The following is a 27,068-nucleotide window of genomic DNA, read 5'->3' on the forward strand; positions in this document are numbered from 1 at the left end:
AAGACACTAGAGACTGCCACTGGCACATCAGCATGGATGGACCTCCCCGGATAATAACTAACCACTCTTTCAACAACAGCGGTCAAACATTAACTCGACAAACACAAAAACATAGAAAGGCATCCGTAACTAAATCAAACACACGGAGAAAAGGCGCGCGCGTGTCGTGAAAAAAGAAAAAGAAGATGAAAAGAAAAGACGCAGGTATTCCATCACCACTCGGGGCGTTTTTTACAAAAGAAAGTGCTTGGCTATTATAACATAGTCCGGTCCAGACGACGGCGCATCGAGGCATCTGGTCAAGTCACGGTTCTCTCTCTCTCTCAGACAGCCAGAAAAAGGCGTGCTCAGTCTTGGGACGGGATGGGGGGGACGGGGACGGGGCTGTCTAGTTGCTGGAGCGGTCCAGAGTTCTCTCCTTAGAGTTCCGTTCCACTGTTGTGTCCCCTCTCTGGGGGCGAAAGGTGTGGGAGAGATGCTGCCGTGACCCTCCCTCCCCTCCTTCAGCCTGGCCTCCTCCTGTCACAGCGGGGAGACTCTGAGCCTCCTCTGGCAGCGTCGCGTCAGACAGTGAGTCCTACTGTACGTCTGAGGAGTGAGCTGCCACACAACAGCACGTTACCCCTTTCACTGCCACACTACAGAAGGTTAACCGTCGGTAGTGTGATAGTAAAGAAGAGTTAACCTTCTGTAGTGTGGCAGTGAAAGGGTTCAAATGTGGCGCCTGGTCCAGGTCTGAGATTCCCACTGTTAGTGGGGGATTGTTTTCCAACGGCTGCATAGAATAATGGGACCGGTTCCGTGAGTGTCGTCGTCGTCGTCGTCCCCCCCCCCCCCCCCCCCCCCCCCCTCTCTCTCTCTCTCTGGAGACGTGTCCAATCCTGGTACAGGAGACTCTATAGCGAGCGGGGGCGTGGTAGTAGTGGGTCATTCCTGGCTGTGATCGATCTGATTGGACCAGAGAACAGAGAGCCTCTGAGTGGGCACCGTGTCGCCTACGGGAGCAGAGAAAGGACAGAAAGGACAGCGAGAGAAAAAGAGAAGGAGGAGGAGGAGGAGGAGGAGACCGGCTTGTGAGCGAGAACAAGGAACCGGAGCTGGGGGACGACGAGAGCTGGGAGAACAGGAGGAGGAGGAGGACGGAGGACAGGGAGTACCGGTGAGGGGAGGTGTGTGTGTGTGCGGGGGGGGGGGGGGGGGGGAGAGTCGCTATGAGGTCAAGGGTCACGGCAACTACGGTCAAATGTGGTCTGTGGTGGTAGAGTTAGGAATAGTTAGTTTAGATAAGGAATGAGCAGCGAGCAGTGGAGTCCAGTGAGACAGGAGACATGGTCTGAAGGAAGCAGGCCAGAGGAGGAGGGGGGGGGGGGGGGGGGCAGTGTTGAGGGGGAAAGTGGCAGGCAGCCCAGAGAGAGAGAGAGAGAGAGAGAGGCGGAGTCACAGTGAAAGGCACACAGGAGGAGGAGGAGGAGGAGGAGGACAGGCGGGTCAGGCCCATGTTCAGAGTTCAGGGTGGAGGACAGAGGAGAGCTCCGCTCAGAATATGGTGGTCTCGTACTTAGTGCTGATAGTGCGCTTGGCGTCCTTGGGGTCCACCAGCCACGTGGAGCTGCCCTGGGACTCCCCCTCTGGGTCCAGAGGGTCCCCCTGTAGGGACAGACAGAGCGGGGGGTCAAACTCACGAGTCCGTGTACAAGACATGTGGAGTCACCGCTAAGCTTGTGGCTATGAGCCGACTCTATGAAGCTATGAGCCGACTCTATGAAAACACTTCAGAACGTGCAAGATGTTTCCAATCTTTCAAAATGTTCTTATGTACCGCAGTTGCTATTGCATGTACTTATTTGTGTTTCATTACACGTATTATGTACATGCTTATCAACTGTTTCGCCTGTTTTATTGCAACACTACCATCACCGACATCTAAGAAGGGAGATCCCCCCTTGAACGGCTCTTCTAAGGTTTCTCTCCTCTACATTGCCTGTGGTGTTTTTGTTTTTGATTTATTGTGATGTTTCTTCTTGACTTGTTTAAAGAAGACGTGTCCGGCCCATGGGGACATTAATGTGTGTCGTCGGGCCTTACAAATCAATTGATTTGATTTGATTTATGTTGCCACTCTGTGAAATTAGTTATCAGGTCGGCAACAAAAAGGCTGAATCATTGTAGGAAACCAGCTACTGCTTGGACTCCGGTGTTGTTTCTGTACTGTCCTGCTCACAGGGAGCCACTAGGGGGCTCCTGAGACCCAGCAAATGCGGCAAGAGGTTTGAAACGGACACAGTGTTGAAAAGTGTTCCGGACACAAGATTTTTCAAAGCACAGTTCTGACTGGAGGGCTCTCTTGGCAATGCAAACATTAAAGCGATACAAGGAAGATAAATGATAAACAGGAAGAAGAGGACAGATGAAAGACACATGAGGGGACTAATGGGCATATGGGGCGTGAGAGGAAAGGTAAAAGAGAGGAGAGGCAAGGCGAGGATAGGAGAGGAGAGGCCAGGGCCCTCATTTATCAACAGTTCTTAGAAAGTCTTCTACTTTCGTTCGTAAGCACAGAATTTAGAATGTGTGTACGCACAAAAAAAAACGGGATTTATCACACGTACGCACACCTGTCTTGATAAATATCACTTTGATCCTACGCTGCAGCTCGTGCACAGTTTTAGGTATTTGCATATAGCACCGCCCGTAATTAACCATATACGGTAATGGAACACCCCCATGAAATGTGGAAAAGTGGACTAAGCCGAGGGAAGCGTGTTATGGAGAAATACGCAGGCTGACAGACATGTACACGTACGGTGATGTCGGATATGATATCTATTAACTTAAAGACCATATTAACTAATAAAGACCGTGCTGGAATATGACTGCCTTTTTCCGTTTTGTTCGATTAATACCCAGGGATTAAAGTTCTCCTCAATTTTATTCCAAATCGCGACAGATTTTCCGTCAATTTTCTACCTGCTGCATATGATTTATAGATGCATACAATCTATTTTGATGTCGGTATTGGGTAGCCAATATAAACAATAATACGAGAGCATATACAAGAACAATGAATCTCACTGCCATGTATGATGTAGCCTGCCTATATGTGATCAATACAAACTTGCACTTGAATTCCATCATGTCTGTGTGCGGGAGCTCACAAAAAGAAGAAAAGACTTTTACTTTTAGTCTCAGTGAAGTTTCAACGGAGCGAGGTAATCTATTCTAACCAACAAATTGAAGTAGAAAGCATTTCGTTGTGGCCAATCTTATTTGGAAACATGACACAAAATAATAGTATGTCACTTTTTATTGGAAACAATATTTAATCGCGTTTGGAGGTGGGTGTTCTGCCTCTGCCCCCCGTGTCAAACAAGCAGCCAACCTCTTGTTCGCGCGTGAGCCCGTTATAATTACACTACTGTCGCTATTTTACAATGAACTATAATGAATTACGGGCCATATGTTGAACACGCCAGTGTTGGAAGTAATGCATGGAAGCTTATTTCCGCGTTGCAGACATGCAGGTTTCATCTTCTACCACCGGGCGTCAGCTACGCATGCTCCGAGCTGTGCTTAGATATACGCACAAAGTCAAGCACAAGTTCAATTTGATAAGTCCCACACTTTGCTTAGAAATGATCGTACGCAGGGGTTACGCACATATCTGTGCGTACGCAACGTTGATAAATGAGGGCCCAGGAGAGGAGAGGGGAGAAGAGGCGAGGCGAGGAGAGGAGAGGAGAGGATAGGATAGGCCAGGAGAGGAGAGGAGAGGATAGGATAGACCAGGAGAGGAGAGGAGAGGCGAGGAGAGGCGAGGAGCGGCGAGGCGAGGAGAAGAGAGGAGAAGAGAGGCGAGGAGAGGCAAGGAGAGGCGAGGCAAGGAGCGGTGAGGAGAGGCAAGGAGAGGCAAGGAGAGGCGAGGCAAGGATAGGCGAGGAGAGGCGAGGCAAGGATAGGCGAGGAGGATGAGATATGAGGAGAGGCGAGGCAAGGAGAGGAGAGGCGAGGCGAGGAGGATGAGATGCGAGGAGAGGAGAGGCGAGGAGAGGCAAGGAGAGGAGAGGCGAGGCAAGGAGGATGAGATGCAAGGAGAGGAGAGGAGAAGGAGAGGAGAGGCGAGGCAAGGAGAGGCGAGGGTGAGACGGCAGCACCTGGGCGGCAGGGCTGACGGAGGGCAGCGGGAGGAAGGAAGGACGGTGGGTGGTGCAGGTGGTGCAGGTGGAACAGTAACAGCAACGACTGTCGAGAGGAGGAGAGTCCTGAGAGAGACAGACACCGCCAGGAGGACGAGAGGAGGGAGGGAGAGAGAGAGAGCAAGTGAGGCAGAGTGGAGAGAGAGCGAGAGAGAGCAAGTGAGGCAGAGAGGAGAGAGAGAGCATGTGAGGCAGAGAGGAGGGAGAGAGAGAGAGCAAGTGAGGCAGAGAGGAGAGAGAGAGCATGTGAGGCAGAGAGGAGGGAGAGAGAGAGAGCATGTGAGGCAGAGAGGAGGGAGAGAGAGAGAGCAAGTGAGGCAGAGAGGAGGGAGAGAGAGAGAGCATGTGAGGCAGAGAGGAGGGAGAGAGAGAGAGAGCAAGTGAGGCAGAGAGGAGAGAGAGATAGAGAGAGAGGGTAGGGGGGGCAGAGAGAGAGAGAGAGAGAGAGAGAGAGAGCAAGTGAGGCAGAGAGGAGGAAGATAGAGAGAGAGAGAAAGAGAGAGAGGGTGGGGGGGCAGAGATAGAGAGGTGGTAGGGGGGGGGGGGCAGAGATAGAGAGAGAGGTGGTAGGGGGGGCAGAGATAGTGAGAGGTGGTAGGGGGGGCAGAGATAGAGAGAGAGGTGGTAGGGGGGGGCAGAGATAGAGAGAGAGGTGGTAGGGGGGGGGGCAGAGATAGTGAGAGGTGGTAGGGGGGGGCAGAGATAGAGAGAGAGGTGGTAGGGGGGGGGGCAGAGATAGAGAGAGAGGTGGTAGGGGGGGGGGGGCAGAGATAGAGAGAGAGGTGGTAGGGGGGGCAGAGATAGAGAGAGGTGGTAGGGGGGGGCAGAGATAGTGAGAGGTGGTAGGGGGGGGCAGAGATAGAGAGAGAGAGGGGGAGACACACAAAGAGACGGAGAGGCAGAGAGTGGAATGAGATAAGAGGGAGAAATATTGAACAGTGTAAAGACAGCAGGGATATTGGAATACACAAGCGAGAGCGAGGAGGCGAGACGAGAGGAGACAAGAGGACGGCGAGGGACGAGGAGACGTGGAGCCAGGACCCGCTTAGTCCATTATCCCGCCGACAAGGAGACGCGTGGTCGGCCCCAGAGTCATTATCACGTTAATATATTCAGCAAAAGGTCCATCTCTTTAATGGAATAAATGCGACAGCTGGAGGCAGATCAGCACAATGTGATTAGAGTGCGGTGGTGGGAGGCGGCCTGCTGCGGGCCGACACGCTGATCAAACAACGTGTCTGTCGCTCGTCCAAAGTCAAGACACAAGAATGCTTTTAGACTTGAGACATACTGTAGGGGTGTGTGTGTGTGTGTGTGTGTGTGTGTGTTTGTGTGTGTGTCTGCGTACATGTGCTTGTCTGTATGTCATACAGGGGTCCTTGAGGATGACAACGAGAGGATGTTTAAGAAGGAGTTTCGCTCTCCCCACCTACGTACAGTACATTAAAGACAAGTTATGGAATTCTGTACTAAATCACATCTAACAACAAATAATTATGTTCTCAGATGTCCCTGTTCCTATTGCGTATATCCTGGACATGAAGAGGTTTCATACATACATGTACCTGGATGTGTGTTATGTGTGTACAGTATTTATAGACCTGGTTGTGTGTTACGTGTGTATTTATAGACCTGGATGTGTGTTACTGTATGTGTATATATAGACCTGGTTGTGTGTTACGTGTGTATATATATAGACCCATGTTCTACTCACCCCCGACTTGCGAGCGGGCCCCCGCGGTTTCGGCACCGGCCGACTGGACTTGGTCTCGATGACCTCCGACCCCCCGGGTATAGGCGGGAGGCTCTGCTGCTGCTGTTTGGTCCTCTGGGCCTGGAGAGCCAGCTGATAGGCTACTTCGAACGCCTGTCCCAGCGTCAGTATAATCTCATAGGTCAGGTTCTGTCAAAGGGGGAGGCGGGAGGGAGAGAGGGACGTCCTGATCAGTATTCTGCTCCCTCGGTCTCCCCCACAGGGTTCCCACAGACATTGCGAAATTAAATGCAAGGACTTTCAAGTACTTTTCCAAGCACTATTCTTCCTTTTAAAAAGGGCATTTAAAAGGATACAATTCACTGAAAAATCAGATCCAATATTTATGGCAACCAATTTCCGACAATTAATTACACTTCAGATAAAAAAAAATGTGTTTCTTGATTCAGAAATGTTTTATGATGGATGAACAAAACTGTGAATGTGAATGCTTGATTTGAATTTCAATGACATTTTAAGCACCTTGTTAAAAACTTGGCTGTTTTCAATGAATTCCAGGCCTTTACTTGACTAAAATCAAGCACTTTAAGCACTTCAAGGACCTTGTGCGAACCCTGCTCCCGTTAAACAGACCGTGCTGCGGGAAGCGCTGGGCTCGGTCGGAGGTGGTGAACTCCAACGGCACACACTGTTCCAGGCGGCCAATTAAGCCAGAGGTGAGCACCAGGGGTGTAAAGTACTTGAGTAATTGTACTTTGTTACAATACTTAAGTACCGTTTCGGGGGATTTGTACTTTACTCAAGTATTATTAGGTTTGTATACTTGTACTTTTTACTCAATTACATTTCAGAAGAAAAAAAAAACATAGTTTTTTACTCCTTACATTTAAAATGCAGACCTACAATTAATGAGTATATTTGTTTCTCTGGCCAAACTAACGTTAACGTTAGTTAACTGCAGCCGCACTTTATTTAAAAACAGCCAATCAAATCCCCATCAATGGAAAATGAACCCGCCCATACCCATGCTGATGGTCCTTGTGCAAGACTAGAAAGCGAGGATCTTTGATTAAACACCTGCTATCAGAAGAATAGACAGTCGGAAAAAAAGTTTTTAGTACATTTAATTTAGTACATTTAAAAGTAGAAACGTTTTGACTTTTACTCAAGTGTGTTTTTAGCCAGATACTCTGACTTTCACTGGAGTACGATGATTTTGAGGCGGTATACCCATACTTTCACTTAAGTATAATTTCTGGGTACTTTTTACACCCCTGCGTGTCGAGAGACGGCAAATCTACCGAGAGGAAATGGAGCGTGGAAAAATGCCAAAGAAGAAGAAAACCAGCAGGTAGGTACAGTAGGTACAGTAGGTCGTCCTCACCAGGTCCACGGTGCTGAACACGTGGCAGTAGTGGTGGCTGGTCTAGAGGTCCTCCGGGTCCTGGGCCGCGCAGGATATGTTCCGTATCTCATGCTCTGCTATGATGTTCTGAGAAGAGGAGATGAGATGAGATAAGATATTCCTTTATTGATCCCCTTGGGGGAAATTGGGGCGTCATAGCAGCATGGGGGAGGGGGGAGGTACAGGTATGGGCAGGGTAATAGTAGAAAGACATAATATAGGCAATACAATTCGATTTTAATATAAAAAGATGAGAAAAATAAACAGCGTAAACAATATATTTAACTCTGAATATAAAAAGAATGAGAAAAATAAACCGTGTATACAAAGGTGCAGATGAGGGTCTGTATGCCCTATTGGTTATATTATATGTTACAAATATATTATACGTATACAAATATTCTAAAAAGATATTGAGACACCAATTTTAATGACAAAATTTATGGGAAAAAAAAGTCTTTGCAACACCCAATCTCTTCATCGATTAAAGAACCCAGGGCGCCTATTCCCCAACGTTCCTGGCCAAATTCCCAATCAGGTCTCTGACATCAAGGCCACCTAATCATCCCTTCCCCTTAATTGGCTGATATCAATCCCTGTCTCCTGAGCCGTTCAGCCATTGTGTAGTGTGATGTGTGCCTGGTGCCAGTGTATGGCAGCCATTGAGCCTGCGTAGCCCAAGGTTGGGTGCTACCAGTGGTGGTGAAGGGGGCAATTCCCACCCTACATTGTGGGGAGCACTAGTGTCTAGAAAAGCGCTATATAAATGTAATGAATTATTATTATTATTATTATTATTATTATTATTATTATTATTATTATTATTATTATTATTATTATTATTATTATTATTATTATTATTATTATTATTATTATTAGGAGAAGACAGAAATGTTGCACAAACAAGCATTGTTTTCCTTTGCAACAGTCAACAATGATTTATTTTTTTGGGTAACTCTTTGGTAACTTCACCCAACAAACATGTTTGCCTGAGGAAGGTCTGACTGACCGGGAATCTTATCGTTCAACATTTTAAAATCGGGGCAAAGAATAACAGCAATGCCAGAAACACTTGATTTCTGAAAAATGAACTCTGCATCTCTCCTTCCAACTGAAATGTCTGTATGTCAGGTCTGACTTACAGGAGGAAATGTTAACTGCAGAGTTAACTGCAGAGAGGAGGAAAAGGAGTCTAGGACAGAAGACATGCCCTCTCGGTGGCACTCCAATGACACCCGAGCCTCTCAGTGTCGACTACAATTGACCTAATCTCAAGCCTCCTTTCTTGCAATAGTGATGGGAGGATCAATAAAAGAGGGCGGGGTTTGAGATTCTAGGTCAATTCTAACCAGACCTTTAGGTCTCAGGTCTCAGATAGTACTGTGTGGATTTAGGTCGACGACGACTAGTCGCAAACCTTGTTGGCGGCGTCGATGAACTTCACGCCCTTGTAGGTGATGGAGAGGACGATGGTGGGGACCTTCCTCATCTGCTCCGTCGACCTCTGGGAGACAAAACAAAGGACGCCGGAGAGACAGAGGAGGACATTAGTGCGTTTGATTGATTGATTGATTTTTATTGTGGATTACAGACATCATCCAAGGGATAAAAAAACATGATAAAAATGCAAGCACTTATTTCCATCATGGTCCCTGGTATTAAAAAACAGGACATACATCAACATAAAACAACATCATGAAACATTAAGATACAATATGCATATACAGTTGAGTTACTGGAGATATTGCAAATAGACAGTTTTATCTCTGGAGGCCGGAGAGAGGCAGGGGAGTAACCTACTCTCATCTTGGCGCAGGCGTCCTGGGTAGACTCAGTGCCCCGCAGGTCCTTGATGAGCATAGAACCCAGGTACTGCAGGGAGTCAGGAAAGACAAATTGTGTATTAATAGATTAGATTAGGTTATATTCAATTAGATTAGGTTAGATTAGGTTAGATTAAATTAAATTAGGTTCGATTCCACTTTATTGTCACTGCACAGGGTACAAGTGCAAATGTACAACTAAATGTAGTTAGCATCCAAGCAGAGTGCAAAGGAGCACTAAAGTGCAATGTAGATTAGATTACAGTACATTCAAATGTATCGTCATTATACAGAATAAGTACGATACGACAAAAATAAATTGGCATCTAACCATAGTGCAAATGTAAAACAGTAAAAGTGCAACCTCTGGAGCAGTTAGGGGGTTAAGTGTCTTGCTCAAGGACACTTCGACACGCTGCCCGCCGGGAATCGAACCGGGAACCTCCGGGGATTACCAGACGACCGCTCTACCTCCTGAGCCACTGTCGTCACCACCTATCAGACAGAAATGTGCTCCACCACGAACGAGACGCCTCTGTGTTCGTATCTTTATCTTTAACCAGCGGTACTCGATACTCACGTTGGCCTCGTAACCGCAGGACTCAAAGATGAGCTTCTCGGGTTGGTGGTGCCAGTTCTGCACGGGGGCGTAGGGCGCCGCCAGGCTGGGGGGTCGCAGGGTGAGGCGGGGCTCTCGTAGTCGCTCCTCGTACCGATCCTGTGGGAGGAAACAGTCGGCAGACGGCAGACATGTCACGATTAATTTGCGAATTGTTTCATGTTGAGCTATAGATTGTGGATGAATACACACCGGTACGCCGTGCCAATGTTCATGCTTTATTTGTTTTAAACTAGACGATTTAGAAATGTGTCCATTGGAAATACATTGCAATTTCAAAGCGAGGTGGAACCGGCCGGAAACAACAATGACATAACCACTACACCTCCCTATATAGCAGCACAGTGTATACTTCAGGTATATTAAAGTCAGTAAAAACCATTTCAATGTAGGATAAGCTTGGTAATTTAATAGTTCTGCTTAAAGAAAACAGCTTTCCCTTAATGGTTTTGATTTATGTTAACAACAAAAAGGATCTGAATTTGATTGGGCTTAATATCCCCGATACCGATCAATAAAAATATCCAGCCATCGGCTCGGATTCCGATCTGTTCCGATCCGACAGGGACATCCCTAAAAAATGAACACAATAACTAATAAATGCTAATATCTCTCAGTATTGTGTGTCATATAATAGGCGACAACAACAGATGTCTATAATAATGACGTACGTGAGGTCTGTGCCGTTCACCGCGGACTCTTTGGGTCACGTCGTGGTCCTGATCCGGCCCTTTCTTCCTGCCTGGCTCTCCCAGCGGCAGCAGCGGGTCCATGGAGCGACCCGAGCAGGAGTCCATGTGGCTGACGGGAGAGGGCATCTGGGAGCCTGGGAGGTCCTGGCACTGGAGGGGAACAGACAGAGACACACGTCACGGCCCGGGTTAGTCATCTACGGGTCGGGAACCAAAGTGGGGCATCGGCCATTCTTGCGGTGGGTCTCTATACTATAGTCATACGTCTGTGATATCTTTCAACGCCTTTGCCTCTTGCGACTTGAAGGTTTAAGAAACCAGGCATTAAAGCGACCTCCTTTGAGTGATGCTAGTGTGAGCACTGGCTATAGCCGAACATTTCTCTCAAAAACAATTTGCAATGTTATTGGAAAAGGAATTTCAGCTGTCGACACTGGGTTCTCTCTCTCTCTCTCTCTCTCTCTCTCTCTCTCTCTCTCTCTCTCTCTCTCTCTCTCTCTCCTCTCTCCTCTCTCTCCCCTCTCTCTCCCCTCTCTCTCCCTCTCTCTCCCTCTCTCTCCTCTCTCTCCCTCTCTCTCCCTCTCTCTCCCTCTCTCTCCCTCTCTCTCCCCCTCTCTCTCCCTCTCTCTCCCTCTCTCTCTCTCTCTCTCTCTCTCTCTCTCTCTCTCTCTCTCCTCTCTCTCTCTCTCTCTCTCTCTCTCTCTCTCTCTCTCTCTCTCTCTCTCTCTCTCTCTCTCTCTCTCTCTCTCTCTCTCTCTCTCTCTCTCTCTCTCTCTCTCTCTCTCTCTCTCTCTCTCTCTCTCTCTCTCTCTCTCTCTCTCTCTCTCTCTTTCCAAACAGGAAGTGGGTGTGGGTGTTTTCCCAGGGTGCCGCTCACCCTGATCTGGGAGAGACGAGGAGGCTTGACAGGAGGCTCCTCATAGGGTCGCTCTGCTAAAGAGGCGATGATGCGCTTCCTGTGTCCGAGCAAGGTGATCTTTAGCACCTGGAGGCAAAACAAATGAAGTGGTGATTAAGTGGAGACACAGTAGTAAGGACACTCTCCAACAGCCCCTGCTAGAATATCTACTGTATATCTGTACATATCTGTAGATGCTATTATCTATATCTGTAGATACTATTATATATGTACATATCTGTAGATACTATATCTATACATATCTGTAGATACTATATCTATATCTGTACATATCTGTAGATACTATATCTATATCTGTAGATACTATAGCTATATCTGTACATATCTGTAGATACTATATCTATATCTGTACATATCTGTAGATACTATATCTATATCTGTACATATCTGTAGATACTATATCTATACATATCTGTAGATACTATTTTCTATATCTGTACATACTATTATCTATACATATCTGTAGATACTATATCTATACATATCTGTAGATACTATATCTATATCTATATATATCCCTTACCTACTCTTACTAGTTACTATATTGGCCAGTATGACTTACTACCATCGTGTCTTTATGCCTGTATCACTGTACATATTAATACTACAACTCTGTACATACATCTGATTAGCACTACACTCAGTAGATATAATTTATATATTTAAATCACCTGTACATTGTATATATTACTATTGCACTTTACTGTTACAGCACATTTGCACTCTGGTTGGATGCCGAACTGATTGTACTGTACTTGTGCCGTATGACGACAACACATTTTAATCTAATCTAATCTAATAAAGGACTTGAACTCACGTTAACAATCTCCAGCTCCCACAGGTTCTTGACACAGTCCAGACTGCGGTAGCCGCTGGCCAGGAAGTTGTGGAGGTACTCCTGCAGGCCCAGGATGTCCAGCCAGGAGGACAGGGAGCTGCTGCCATCACAGCCCAGCGCCTTCACCTGCAGGGGGGACACCCTCAGTGAGACTCCTGAGGGATCACTTGGGATCCACTTCCCTTCTTCTTTTTTTTCTTGCGATACATCTTTTTATTGGCATTCAAATAAAATGGAGGTATGTGGATATATACACAGGGTTCCCACAGACATTGCAAAATGAAATTCAAGGACTTTCAAGAACTTTCGAAAGCTACGTTTTTCATTTTAAAAGGGCATTTAAAAGGATACAATTCACTTTAAAATGCTGTTTTTTTATAGAAAAAAATTATCAGATCCAATATTTATGGCTTAAAAACAATTTCAGAAGAAATTGCTGCATGGTCTTGTGCCAGGCGTTGAGGAGACCCTCAACATTGGCTTTCCGTTTAGATGAATCAGAAACAGATGTAGTGCGGCTGTAAGGAAATCAAAAGCCGATTACTACCTGGAGGTAGTTACTAGCTCATGTTGTAATCCGGTGAATTTTGGAGTGCAGTGAATCTAAATCAAATCAAAACATCAGATTCTTTGCCTACATGTATTAATGTTGATGACTGTGTGATCTCTCTGATCAGAATGCAATTTGCGTCGCCTTTAATAGGCATTTTACAGAGGCTGGTCATTTATTTGATAGGAAATTACAATGATCTCACTTCACATTTCTCCTTTCAGCCCTACCCACAGTTAGATGTCTCTGATCAGATGATTCAAAGTGTTCTACACTTGAGGATAATTTACAGTATTTTTTTTTTATTATTATTAAATTGGCTGCACCAGTTATTATATATATCTAATATTTCCATTACTTCAGGTAGATTTCCTCTAGTTTGGAAATCCATATGAATGGCTGCTTTTTTTGGTAAATGGCTATTTTTTATATACTGTAGCGCTTTTATCCAAAGCGCTTTACAATTTGTTACTCACATTTTACACATTCACACACCGAAGGCGGAGGCAACCATGCAAGGTGCCAACCTGCTCATCGGGAGCAATTAGGGGTTAAGTGTCTTGCTCAAGGACACATCGACACGCTGCGGGAGGAGCGGGAATCGAACTGGGAACCTCCGGATTGCCAGACGACTGCTCTACCTCCTGAGCCACTGTCGCCCCATGAGACCTGAGTGATTCCTTTGCATAAGGGAAGTTATAGGCACAATTCAGATAATTATTGTCCTATCTGCACGTCACCGTGCCTAGCTAAAGTCCTGGAAACCCTAGTAAATAATCAACTTAAGAGGCAATTTTAGAGGCAATCACAGTACTAGCTGTGCCATCACTTTGGTTACAAATGATTTGTTTGGTCTCCCAGAGGTCGACGGAGCAGATGAGGAAGGTCCCCACCATCGTCCTCTCCATCACCTACAAGGGCGCGAAGTTCATCGACGCCGCCAACAAGGTTTGCGACTAGTTGTCGACCTAAATCCACACAGTATGTGAGACCTGAGATCTCAAACCCCACCCTCTTTTATTGATCCTCCCGTCACTATTGCAAGAAAAGAGGGCGGGGCTTGAGACGAGGTCAATTGTAGTTGACACTGATGATGATATATGATGATATAATCTCGGCATTAGATAAGAAGAAACATTGTGCTGCCCTCTTTGTGGATTTGTTAAAAAAGCCTTTGATAAAGCCTGCTTCTAAAAAGAAATTCTAACATTGGCTTGGATGGTAATGCCTGTGACTGGTTTCAGAATTACCTATCTACTAGGCGTCAGTGTGTGAAGTCGGGTCAAGCCCAATCAGAACTTTTATCTATAACTAAAAGGTGTGCTGCAAGGCTCAGTTCTGGGTCCTCTTACCTTGGGTAAGGAGCGCGCCGCATGCAGGATCTTCCTCCGGTGGCTCGGGTCTGTGATCCCCATCTCCCTCAGGTCCTGGTCCTCCATCACGTTGCTCCCCTGTAAAAACAGACGACACGGAAAGGTCAGCGAAAAGGCAACAGAACATACTACTACATCGTCCAGGTCGGGGGGGGGGGGGGGGGGGGGGGTAAGTGGTTTTCTGTGTCACGTCGTTTGGATGGAAACCCACAACGCAGCATTTGTGTGTCGAAGGGTCTGATGGGTTAAATGTAGTTTATATAGTAGAGTTTAGCTAAACTCCAACAAGAGAAAAAGCACAGCCTGCATGGTTAGTATTGATCAGGCATAATGCTGATAGTATTGATCAGGCATAATGCTGATAGAAGGTACATTTCTCCTGAGTGAGAGGTCCCCCTCCTTGGGAGCTAACCTACTGAGTGCAGCAGAGAGTGGGGGACGTCAATAACCTCCTTTAAATGAGATTTAAGTGCATGTGGGGGGTGGGGGGGGGGTTGACAGTGGGACGGGTGAGCGAGGGTCAAACCCATATTCATTCACGCCCAGTATCACCTTCAAGGCTGTGTGGGCGGGCAGAGACAACGGATCACTGGTCAATAAATCAACGTCAGAGCTGCAGAACGCTGGGGGATGTGAGGGGGAGGGGTCAGAAAGCTATTGTATAGATAGATTAGACGGTAGAGCAGCGTAAATAACATAAAACAAAACAAATATCGAATTGTATGCGAGGGGCAAGCCTCCACAAAACATGATCTAACCTCTTGGACAACGGAGTTGGCCAATAAATACATATTGATTTCTCAACAGTAATATATCATTGTGAGATCAGTCGCGGTACCTCATCGGGACGACTGGTAGCGTAGTTCTCAGGCTATATTTTGAAGATAAGTTAGTAGGTTTTAACCACGGCGTGAACAAGAAGTTGTTTTTGTTTATGAAGTACGCTCTGCTTGGAAAGGCTGCCAACTGACTCGTTGGCAGTCTCGCCAGTTGACCCATCTCAAGCCCCGGCCTCTTTTACTCAACCCTCCAATCACAACTGTTGCTTCCCTTGGACAAACAAAGTGACAGTTGTGATGGGAGGGTCAAGAAAAAAAGGGGCGGGGTTGAGATAGGTCAATTCTCATGCATTGTCATTTAATTCTGTTTTTGTGGTAATCCTGCCAAGGAATGGACATTGAATTAAAACATACTGTATATATATATATATTTATATAGTAGGGGATTAAGATTCAAGGAGTTATTATTACAAACCATTCCTCGAACGGCCAATTAGCCACAAAGAGTTCTTCTGACCATTGCACTTTAGTTGAAGGTTACTGGTTTTCTGTGGCGCCCAGTGCTCCTACAGCTGACTGTTCAATATAAAGCCCCTAATCCCATAGTGCGCGCACGCACACACACACACACACACACACACACACACACACACACACACACACACACACACACACACACACACACACACACACACACACACACACACACACACACACACACACACACACACACACACACACACACACACACACACACACACACACACACACACACACACACACACACACACACACACACCAGAGTGAGGGAATATGGGGGGGGGGGGGGGGTTGTCTGGAGCTGATGACCTGCTTTTCATTCAGAGGTTGTAGAGGTAAGATGGATATGGAAGGGAGAGGAGGGGAGGAGGGGGGAGGAAGGGAGAGTGATGTGTGCATGCGTCAATGTGAGTCAGGTGCAATGAAATCCATACCAGTGTTTGTTTGTGTGTGTGTGTGTGTGTGTGTGTGTGTGTGTGTGTGTGTGTGTGTGTGTGTGTGTGTGTGTGTGTGTGTGTGTGTGTGTGTGTGTGTGCGCGCAGGTCCGTGAAGTCATTAAGAGACAGTACTGCTGAGGGACGCAACAACTCCAGAAGGTGCTACTGACCGTGGCGTCATTACTACACGCATAGAGAGAGACCATGACTCAAGCATTTTCTCTGTTGTTACGGTTGTCAATGTGCCTGCATGGGTGGGTGCGCAATAAGGCTGGAGAGAGAGAGAAGGTGGGGGGGGGGGGTAGAGAGAGCGAGAGTAGAGTTTAGATAAAACCCCAACAAGAGAAAAAGCACAGCCTGCATGGTTAGTATTGATCAGGCATAATGCTGATAGTATTGATCAGGCTGCTAAGTATACAGAGTGTGTGAAGGTTGGTCTTATCAACATCCGCTCTCTGCCAACCAAAGCTCTTTTGGTAAATGAACTGATAACAGACCATAGTCTCGACCTATTGGGCCTCACTGAGACATGGCTTAAACCTAATGACTTTCTGCCCTTAAACGAGGCCTCACCCCCTAATTTTAGTAGCTCCCACATCGCACGCACCTCCAAGAAAGGAGGCGGAGTTGCTCTAATTTACGACTCTAAGCACAACTTTACATCCGACGCAAACTGTAAGTTTTCCTCGTTTGAGGTGCTCCTGTTGCGTCCCTCTCCACCCAACAGAAAGTGTGGCGGTCTGATTCCTACCTCCACTGCATCCTTTGTAATGGCTGTCCTATACCGCCTCCCAGGCCCTTACACCCTCTTCCTAGATGAATTTTCAACTTTCATCTCTGAGCTTGTTATGCGCTCAGATAACATTTTAATTGTTGGTGATTTTAACATTCATTCCAACAAAACTCTAGATCCCCTAAATAAGGCTTTTACCGACATCATTGACTCTGTCGGTCTCATTCAAATCGTTGACCAACCCACTCACAGTGGTGGGAACACCCTTGATCTAGTCCTAGCCCGCGGTCTCACTGTGTCAAATTTGACCGTCTCCCCCTATGTTCCTGCTCTCTCAGACCACTACCTCATCAAATTTCAAATTGATCTGACGGTTTCTCGCCCAGACAGTGTAGAATCCTACATGAGCTGTCGTATTAACGCCTCAACTTTCCCAACTCTAGTTAACTGCCTACCAGACACCCTCTCTCCCCCTTCCTCTCTTACTCTGGCCCCCTTGATCTCTTTACAGACAAACTTAATGCCGCCCTTCGTAGCACGCTCGACATTGTCGCTCCCCTTAAGCCTAAAATTAAACGTGCTCCGCAAAAACTAACTCCCTGGTTTACGGAGGAAACGCGCTCCTTTAAAAAGGCTTGTCGCAAACTTGAACATAAATGCCGTTGGACCAAACTCGAAGTATTCCGCCTCGCCTGGAATGATAGTTTACGTAACTACAAAAAGGCGCTCTCACTTGCCAAAACCTCATATTTTTCCAGGCTCATAAATGAAAACAAAAACAACTCAAAGTTTCTGTTTGACACAGTTACAAAACTTACACAGAAACAACCAAGTGCCCTAAACCATGCGTTCTCGGCTAACGAATTCATGAAATTTTCAATCTGGCTTTAGAGCCTTACACTCCACCGAAACGGCGGTTACCAAAGTCACAAATAACTTACTGCTCTCTCTTGACTCAAACCTCACTTCTGTGCTCTTATTGCTTGATCTCAGTGCAGCCTTTGACACTATCGATCACTCGATTCTTCTAGGTCGGCTTGAGAATCATGTTGGCATTCGGGGTCTCGCACTAGCTTGGTTTAAATCCTATTTAACTGATAGAACACACTGCGTGGTCTATAATGATTTAACATCTGAGACCCTCCCAGTGCAATGTGGTGTGAAGATAGAGACGCAGCTTAAGAAGCTACTTAGAGAGGAGTGTGAAGATAGAGACGCAGTTTAAGAAGCTACTTAGAGAGGAGTGTGAAGATAGAGACGCAGTTTAAGAGGCTCCTTAGAGAGGAGTGTGAAGATAGAGACGCAGCTTAAGAAGCTACTTAGAGAGGAGTGTGAAGATAGAGACGCAGCTTAAGAAGCTACTTAGAGAGGAGTGTGAAGATAGAGACGCAGCTTAAGAAGCTACTTAGAGAGGAGTGTGAAGATAGAGACGCAGCTTAAGAAGCTACTTAGAGAGGAGTGTGAAGATAGAGACGCAGCTTAAGAGGCTCCTTAGAGAGGAGTGTGAAGATAGAGACGCAGCTTAAGAGGCTCCTTAGAGAGGAGTGTGAAGATAGAGACGCAGCTTAAGAGGCTCCTTAGAGAGGAGTGTGAAGATAGAGACGCAGCTTAAGAAGCTACTTAGAGAGGAGTGTGAAGATAGAGACGCAGCTTAAGAAGCTGCTTAAGGAGGAGTGTGAAGATAGAGACGCAGCTTAAGAAGCTACTTAGAGGAGTGTGAAGATAGAGACGCAGCTTAAGAGGCTCCTTAGAGAGGAGTGTGAAGATAGAGACGCAGCTTAAGAAGCTACTTAGGGAGGAGTGTGAAGATGGAGACGCAGCTTAAGAAGCTACTTAGAGAGGAGTGTGAAGATAGAGACGCAGCTTAAGAAGCTACTTAGGGAGGAGTGTGAAGATAGAGACGCAGCTTAAGAAGCTACTTAGAGAGGAGTGTGAAGATAGAGACCCAGCTTAAGAAGCTACTTAGAGAGGAGTGTGAAGATAGAGACGCAGCTTAAGAAGCTACTTAGAGAGGAGTGTGAAGATAGAGACACAGCTTAAGAAGCTACTTAGAGAGGAGTGTGAAGATAGAGACGCAGCTTAAGAAGCTACTTAGAGAGGAGTGTGAAGATAGAGACGCAGCTTAAGAGGCTCCTTAGAGAGGAGTGTGAAGATAGAGACGCAGCTTAAGAAGCTACTTAGAGAGGAGTGTGAAGATAGAGACCCAGCTTAAGAAGCTACTTAGAGAGGAGTGTGAAGATAGAGACGCAGCTTAAGAAGCTACTTAGAGAGGAGTGTGAAGATAGAGACGCAGCTTAAGAAGCTACTTAGAGAGGAGTGTGAAGATAGAGACGCAGCTTAAGAAGCTACTTAGAGAGGAGTGTGAAGATAGAGACGCAGCTTAAGAAGCTACTTAGAGAGGAGTGTGAAGATAGAGACGCAGCTTAAGAAGCTACTTAGAGAGGAGTGTGAAGATAGAGACACAGCTTAAGAAGCTACTTAGAGAGGAGTGTGAAGATAGAGACGCAGCTTAAGAAGCTGCTTAGTGAGGAGTGTGAAGATAGAGACGCAGCTTAAGAGGCTCAAGCTTCCAGCTGCTCGGCTCCCATACTTTGGAACTCCCTGCCGTCCGACAGTCCGACTCCATAACATCATTCAAATCCCAACTCAAAACCCACCTGTTCAAACTGACACTCACTGTAACTGTACCCTGTTGTTTGTTTTGATTTTTAACTTCACTGACACTTTTGCCAAGACCACTGTTTTACATTTTTACTGTCTTGTTTTGTTTTTATGCCTTGCTGTAAGGTGACCTTGGGTTGTTTTGAAAGGCGCCTCCAAAACACAGCATGGGACTTCTCTCTGGTGTCCCTTGATACATCACCCTGAACCCTGAACCCATTGTCTCCGGAGGTCCTCTGTGCTCATCACTGCGTGGTCCGAGGAGGTTATAATGACACCACGGCAGTGTGAGTGGATCATTACACTCTTTTCCCACAGGAGGTGAGCTGATGAATGGCTCAGTGAAGACTAAGAGGAGGAACACTGTCCACCTCCAACCATCCGTCAGCAGAGAGGGACTCATTACTGTGGTGTTACGACCCCCTCCACTCTGTCACCATTGGCCGCCTATCTGTATGTAATGTGGGCGTGGCTGGAGCGCTCATCAGCGCAATGGGAAACACCTGGGTCGGTGTTACCAGGACCCGTACTAAAAGGCTTGCGGAGCTCAGACCAGGGTGCTCTCCTCCTGGAACGCCATTAGATTGTTGAATATTCCTTGTCCTTGACTTTGTTGGTGGAATAAATCCTTTGTTTACTTAATCTTGGTTGTCAGCGTCTCCCTCTTTGTCATCGCTGTATGGCCGGTTTGTGACAAGTGGGGGCTCATCCGGGATACAAGGTACAGAAGACTGACAATGCTTTGGGTTGGGCAATATTGGCCCAATGATTATGACTTATTTTTTTCTTGTCTTTAACTTGAAGGCAAGGATCTTTATGTATAACATGGATGACGCAATAATTATGTCTTTGCATGTATCCATGACGGTTTACCTTTATATTCTGTATTTTGTACAGTCGTTTTACCTCTTCTTATCCTATGTCTATAGTTGTATTCTACTTAGTTGTGTGTTGATGTCTGAGTGAATTATTGATCTGTAAATTGGTAACTAATTCAGTCTTGTGACTGCTACATGCCAATAAAGTACTATTACTACTGCAAGGTTGCTTAGCTGAAAGAGGAGCTGACTTCTACGTCAGTGGCAGCTGGTCCATAGAGGGCGCTAGGGTGCCGCCCCCCCCCCCCCCCCCGGTGGAAAGTGGTTTTGGATTTTTTTATATTATAGTAGATTTCGACGCTAAAAATATAAAAAATTATAATTACTCATTTTAAGTATGTTTGTGTTATAACGGGTAATATATAACATATAAATCATTGTTTGTGTTTCTTGTTTATCCGCTCTCTCTTCTGGGGCGCTAGAAACATCGCCCCACTGACTCCAAAAGCCATTTGAGAGGAGAAATTTGGTGGAGAAAATATAAATAAAAGAGCTTGGCGCAGACATCACATCCCGAATCACGTCAACCAGGAAATAACTAACGCTAATAGTCGTCGGAAATTGATAATAATCACAAGATACATTCAGACAGTGTTGGATCTAACTAAAATGGATTTATGGACACATTTAAGGAAAGTTCAAGCCCGGACCACAAAGCTTCTCAAAGGGTTAAAGCGCGACACGCCACGCCTCGTACACTTCTACCGGCAGCAAAAAAATATTAGGATATGAAAATGTAATTGTGCGGGTACAGGTTGTCTTTTCTATTTATTTTCTTCTCTGAGTGCTTCATTTACATGTTAAAACCACAACGATTTTTCTTCTGGGGGACAAATGCCCACAGTAGACCCTTACAGGTTTGTAAACATGTCACATTTTCACCTCCATCAGTTTAAACTTTGCAGGTCTGGTTATATACTGTACTTAGTTATTGAAACTGATTGAATATGGCACCGCCCCACCTAGAATAATTTTCACCAGCCACCACTAGGGATGGGTACCGAATTCGGTACTTTTGAGGTACCGAACCGAAACACGTCGGTACTACCGAGTATCGAATCAAGTGAGAAACCGAAAAAAAAAATAAAAAAAATAAAAAAAAAACAAAAAAATAATAATTTTTTTATTTATTTTTTTTTTTATTTTTTTTACTTTTTTCTTTTCATGTCAACGTTCACACGCACAATATATGCTTACCTAGGATTTGACTTGATTCAACAACAAAGCAGTCGGAGCAATGACAAGCCGAAAACTGTCGAAATTGTAGTTATTTGAAGTTTGGTTTTTTTTTTTACGACTGAGGTAGGTAAATTAAATTTCTTGAGACTAAAGTACCGAAAAAAGGTACCGTTGGGTACCGGTATCGATTCACAGGTACCGGTACCGGACGGTATCGGTTCAAATGTGAAAGGTACCCATCCCTAGCCACCACTGCTTCTAGTACAGAGACACACAATAAGCCCTTCCACGCTCATATCAAACCAACCCCAAAGCTCCCCCAATATCTGAAGCTGTTTCCAGGGAGACTAGAACCGTGCCCTTATCCCTGAACCAGCGGAGGACACTCTGAAGGGGATTATTATCCTCCAGAGGCAGCCGAGTGGATGAACTTTCAACACGCTGTCCAACAGTATCACATTCACCTCCACCCACTCCACGCTAACCCATTCACCTCCACCCACCCCACGCTAACCCATTCACCTCCACCCACCCCACGCTAACCCATTCACCTCCACCCACCCCACGCTAACCCATTCACCTCCACCCACCCCACGCTAACCCATTCACCTCCACCCACCCCACGCTAACCCATTCACCTCCACCCACCCCACGCTAACCCATTCACCTCCACCCACCCCACAATAACCCATTCACCTCCACCCACCCCACCCACCCCACGCTAACCCATTCACCTCCACCCACCCCACGCTAACCCATTCACCTCCACCCACCCCACGCTAACCCATTCACCTCCACCCACTCCACGCTAACCCATTCACTTCCACCCACTCCACGCTAACCCATTCACCGGACCATGCTAACCCATTCACCTCCACCCACTCCACACTAACCCATTCACCTCCACCCACCCCACGCTAACCCATTCACCTCCACCCACCCGTCATTAACCCATTCACCTCCACCCACCCCACGCTAACCCATTCACCTCCACCCACCCCACGCTAACCCATTCACCTCCACCCACTCCACGCTAACCCATTCACTTCCACCCACTCCACGCTAACCCATTCACTTCCACCCACTCCACGCTAACCCATTCACCTCCATGCTAACCCATTCACCTCCACCCACTCCACGCTAACCCATTCACTTCCACCCACTCCACGCTAACCCATTCACCTCCATGCTAACCCATTCACCTCCACCCACTCCACGCTAACCCATTCACCTCCATCCACCCCACAATAACCCATTCACTTCCACCCACTCCACGCTAACCCATTCACCTCCATGCTAACCCATTCACCTCCACCCACTCCACACTAACCCATTCACCTCCACCCACCCCACGCTAACCCATTCACCTCCACCCACTCCACGCTAACCCATTCACCTCCACCCACTCCACGCTAACCCATTCACCTCCACCCACCACACGCTAACCCATTCACCTCCACCCACCCCACGCTAACCCATTCACCTCCACCCACTCCACGCTAACCCATTCACCTCCACCCACCCCACGCTAACCCATTCACCTCCACGCTAACCCATTCACCTCCACCCACCTCCACGCTAACCCATTCACCTCCACCCACTCCACGCTAACCCATTCACCTCCACGCTAACCCATTCACCTCCACCCACCCCACAATAACCCATTCACTTCCACCCACTTCACGCTAACCCATTCACCTCCACCCACTCCACACTAACCCATTCACCTCCACCCACCCCATGCTAACCCATTCACCTCCACCCACCCCACGCTAACCCATTCACCTCCACCCACCCCACGCTAACCCATTCACCTCCATCCACCCCACGCTAACCCATTCACCTCCACCCACTCCACGCTAACCCATTCACCTCCATCCACCCCACGCTAACCCATTCACCTCCACCCACTCCACGCTAACCCATTCACCTCCACCCACCCCACGCTAACCCATTCACCTCCATCCACCCCACAATAACCCATTCACTTCCACCCACTTCACGCTAACCCATTCACCTCCACCCACTCCACACTAACCCATTCACCTCCACCCACCCCACGCTAACCCATTCACCTCCACCCACCCCACGCTAACCCATTCACCTCCACCCACCCGTCATTAACCCATTCACCTCCACCCACCCATCATTAACCCATTCACCTCCACGCTAACCCATTCACCTCCACCCACCCTGTGCTAACCCATTCTTCCCCACACAAAGCCAGGAGCTTGGGAGAACTTGTGACAGTGTGTCTCAAATGACAGGGTGGAGGGCGACTCTATAGGGAAATCTATTTACCGGTAATGCAATTTGACTAATGTATGCTGCTTGCTCTGTGTGTGTGTGTGTGTGTGTGTGTGTATGTGTGCGTGTGTCTCTCATCCATCTCTTCTGTCCCCGCTGAGGGACGCCTGGACGTCCTGTAGCCGGACGAGGGGCCTGAGGACGTGGTTATTGGGGACATTCCACAGTCAATGGAACGGGACCACCAAAAGAAAACCAAAGCAAGTAGTCGCCTGTCCTCTTTATCGAGTGAGTCCATTTAAATGAAAACGCTTGCAAAAGGGACTAATCACAATTGAGGTGATCGACACTTATGCACAAGACAAGGGACACTTATGGGCATCCCAAAAATAATTCTCTCAATCTTATCCTTCGTACTAATTCTCTTCAAACGTCTAACCAACCAACATAACAGTAACACAGCAGCACATCATCAACAACAGCAGCAGCAGCACAAAGCCAATCAATTAGTCCATTCCCTCTGGTTGAGCTCACAGAGCACAGGGCGCTGCAGCCCCCCATTACCATATTTCCGATCCTTACTCACACAGCCTGTGGTGCGCAGTTCATCGCATCAGCGCTTTATAAACCGGCTGGATGTCAGAAAATAAACAAGATAAAAGGGAAACAAAGAGGGACGAGAACAAAGAGAGTGGGGTTTGTTCAAACAGGCCGCGTCCACAGACCCTGGTTCCTCTGGTGTTGAACCCTGTCACTACCACACTACAGAGGGTTAACCCTGTCACTACCACACTACAGAGGGTTAACCCTGTCACTACCACACTACAGAGGGTTAACCCTGTCACTACCACACTACAGAGGGTTAACCCTGTCACTACCACACTACAGAGGGTTAACCCTGTCACTACCACACTATAGAGGGTTAACCCTGTCACTACCACACTACAGAGGGTTGACCCTGTCACTACCACACTACAGAGGGTTGACCCTGTCACTACCACACTACAGAGGGTTAACCCTGTCACTACCACACTACAGAGGGTTGACCCTGTCACTACCACACTACAGAGGGTTAACCCTGTCACTACCACACTACATGTTAACCCTTTCACTACCACACTACAGAGGCTTAACCCTTTCACTACCACACTACATGTTAACCCTTTCACTACCACACTACATGTTAACCCTTTCACTACCACACTACAGAGGGTTAACCCTGTCACTACCACACTACAGAGGGTTAACCCTGTCACTACCACACTACAGAGGGTTAACCCTGTCACTACCACACTACAGAGGGTTAACCCTTTCACTACCACACTACAGAGGGTTAACCCTGTCACTACCACACTACAGAGGGTTAACCCTTTCACTACCACACTACAGAGGGTTAACCCTTTCACTACCACACTACAGGGGGTTAACCCTTTCACTACCACACTACAGAGGGTTAACCCTTTCACTACCACACTACATGTTAACCCTTTCACTACCACACTACAGAGGCTTAACCCTTTCACTACCACACTACATGTTAACCCTTTCACTACCACACTACATGTTAACCCTTTCACTACCACACTACATGTTAACCCTTTCACTACCACACTACAGAGGGTTAACCCTTTCACTACCACACTACATGTTAACCCTTTCACTACCACACTACATGTTAACCCTTTCACTACCACACTACATGTTAACCCTTTCACTACCACACTACATGTTAACCCTTTCACTACCACACTACAGAGGGTTGACCCTTTCACTACCACACTACAGAGGGTTAACCCTTTCACTACCACACTACATGTTAACCCTTTCACTACCACACTACAGAGGGTTAACCCTGTCACTACCACACTACAGAGGGTTAACCCTTTCACTACCACACTACATGTTAACCCTTTCACTACCACACTAACCCTTTCACTACCACACTACATGTTAACCCTTTCACTACCACAATACAGAGGGTTAACCCTTTCACTACCACACTACAGAGGGTTAACCCTTTCACTACCAAACTACAGAGGGTTAACCCTTTCACTACCACACTACATGTTAACCCTTTCACTACCACGCTACAGAAGGTTAACCCTTTCACTACCACACTACATGTTAACCATTTCACTACCACACTACATGTTAACCCTTTCACTACCACACTACAAAGGGTTAACCCTTTCACTACCAGAGGGTTAACCCTTTCACTACCACACTACAGAAGGTTAACCCGTTCACTACCACACTACATAACGTTAACCCTTTCACTACCACACTGCAGAAGGTTAACCCTTTCACTACCACACTACAGCAGTTTAACCCTTTCACTACCACACTGCAGAACAAGTTTCTCAAGTTTCTCAAGTTTCTTTAATAGTTGTCATACAGAAGTACAGAAGTACAGAATACAAATATATATACTGTACATCATCCGTTTGATCTAATAACAATAAGATAATGTTTTCAGTCTGTTCATCTCATTCCAATAATTTTTATTGTAGTAAAATTGGATTGTCAATAAAAAAAATTACATATATATATATATATATATATATGGCGCCAGTGTATCGACTGTACAGGTCCTGAGAGAAGTGCTGAAACCTACTCCACACACAGTGCACCCAAAGCAGGTTTCAGCTCTTATTACAGGGCTGGCCCAGCCTGGAGCGTGGGCCTGTTGCAGTCATCAACCAGCCGGTATGAAGCGCTGCAGAGACTGATCAACCACATCATCGTCAGGTAAGAGATATGGCAGGCGTTCCAAAATCCTCAACTTACCATTTAAAGACTCGGAGTTCAATCTCCGGTTTGAGCTGGGGGTCAATCGAGGACAATGGGAGAATGTGAAATGTTCTAATAAACGCTCTTTAATTTAATAATAATACACTTTATTTGTACCGCGCCTTACATACAAGAACTGCGGCCCAATTACTACGTATTCAGAGCCATAATTAGTAGGGATGAAGATGAGAGAGAGAGAGAGAGAGAGAGAGAGAGAGAGAGAGAGAGAGAGAGAGAGAGAGAGAGTGTGTGAGAGAGAGAGAGAAAAAGAGAGAGAGAGGGGGAGGGAGAGAGAGTCAAATGAGGATGAGTGATATACCAAGGGAAGTGCTGATGAGTCATAACAATAGAGAAGTAGCTTAAGAGAGAGAGAGAGGAGGGAGAGAGAAAGAGTGTGTGTGTGAGAGAGAGATAGAGAGAGAGGAGGGAGAGAGGGGAGGGAGAGAGGGAGACAGAGAGAGTAAGATGAGGATGAGAGAGAGAGTATGACTGCGGTTTTTAGACATTTGATACACACCTAATGGCAATGATCCAAGCGCAGAGTGATGAATAACGATGAGTTCAAGTTCCAGTAAGGAGCATTTAATTTGATGGCCAGTTGGACTTGTCCACAGCATCTAGCTGAACTCCTCCTTGTCTGTACCCCTGTTAGAGCACTGAGGTCATCAAACAAACTACTCTTAGATGTCCCGAGGCTA

At 46.7% G+C, this 27,068-nt stretch overlaps 1 protein-coding gene across 1 annotated transcript in view; it reads right to left on the reverse strand.

Annotated features, from left to right (window-relative positions):
- Nucleotides 1–1,536: 1,536 nt before the first annotated feature.
- Nucleotides 1,537–27,068, reverse strand: part of LOC311244167 (ankyrin repeat and SAM domain-containing protein 1A) — a gene marked incomplete at both ends in the record, with an annotated part of 125,785 nt that continues 100,253 nt past the window's right edge. The window contains 12 exon segments of the mRNA XM_084333575.1: nucleotides 1,537–1,647; nucleotides 4,026–4,259; nucleotides 5,908–6,096; nucleotides 7,292–7,333; nucleotides 7,337–7,399; nucleotides 8,730–8,816; nucleotides 9,113–9,184; nucleotides 9,716–9,853; nucleotides 10,426–10,596; nucleotides 11,324–11,431; nucleotides 12,183–12,329; nucleotides 14,106–14,204. Coding sequence (XP_084189701.1) covers nucleotides 1,537–1,647; nucleotides 4,026–4,259; nucleotides 5,908–6,096; nucleotides 7,292–7,333; nucleotides 7,337–7,399; nucleotides 8,730–8,816; nucleotides 9,113–9,184; nucleotides 9,716–9,853; nucleotides 10,426–10,596; nucleotides 11,324–11,431; nucleotides 12,183–12,329; nucleotides 14,106–14,204 — 1,461 coding nt within the window.

The sequence above is a fragment of the Notolepis coatsorum genome, assembly GCF_963971535.1.
Source record: "Notolepis coatsorum genome assembly, chromosome: 17".
Taxonomy (NCBI): Eukaryota; Metazoa; Chordata; class Actinopteri; order Aulopiformes; family Paralepididae; genus Notolepis; species Notolepis coatsorum.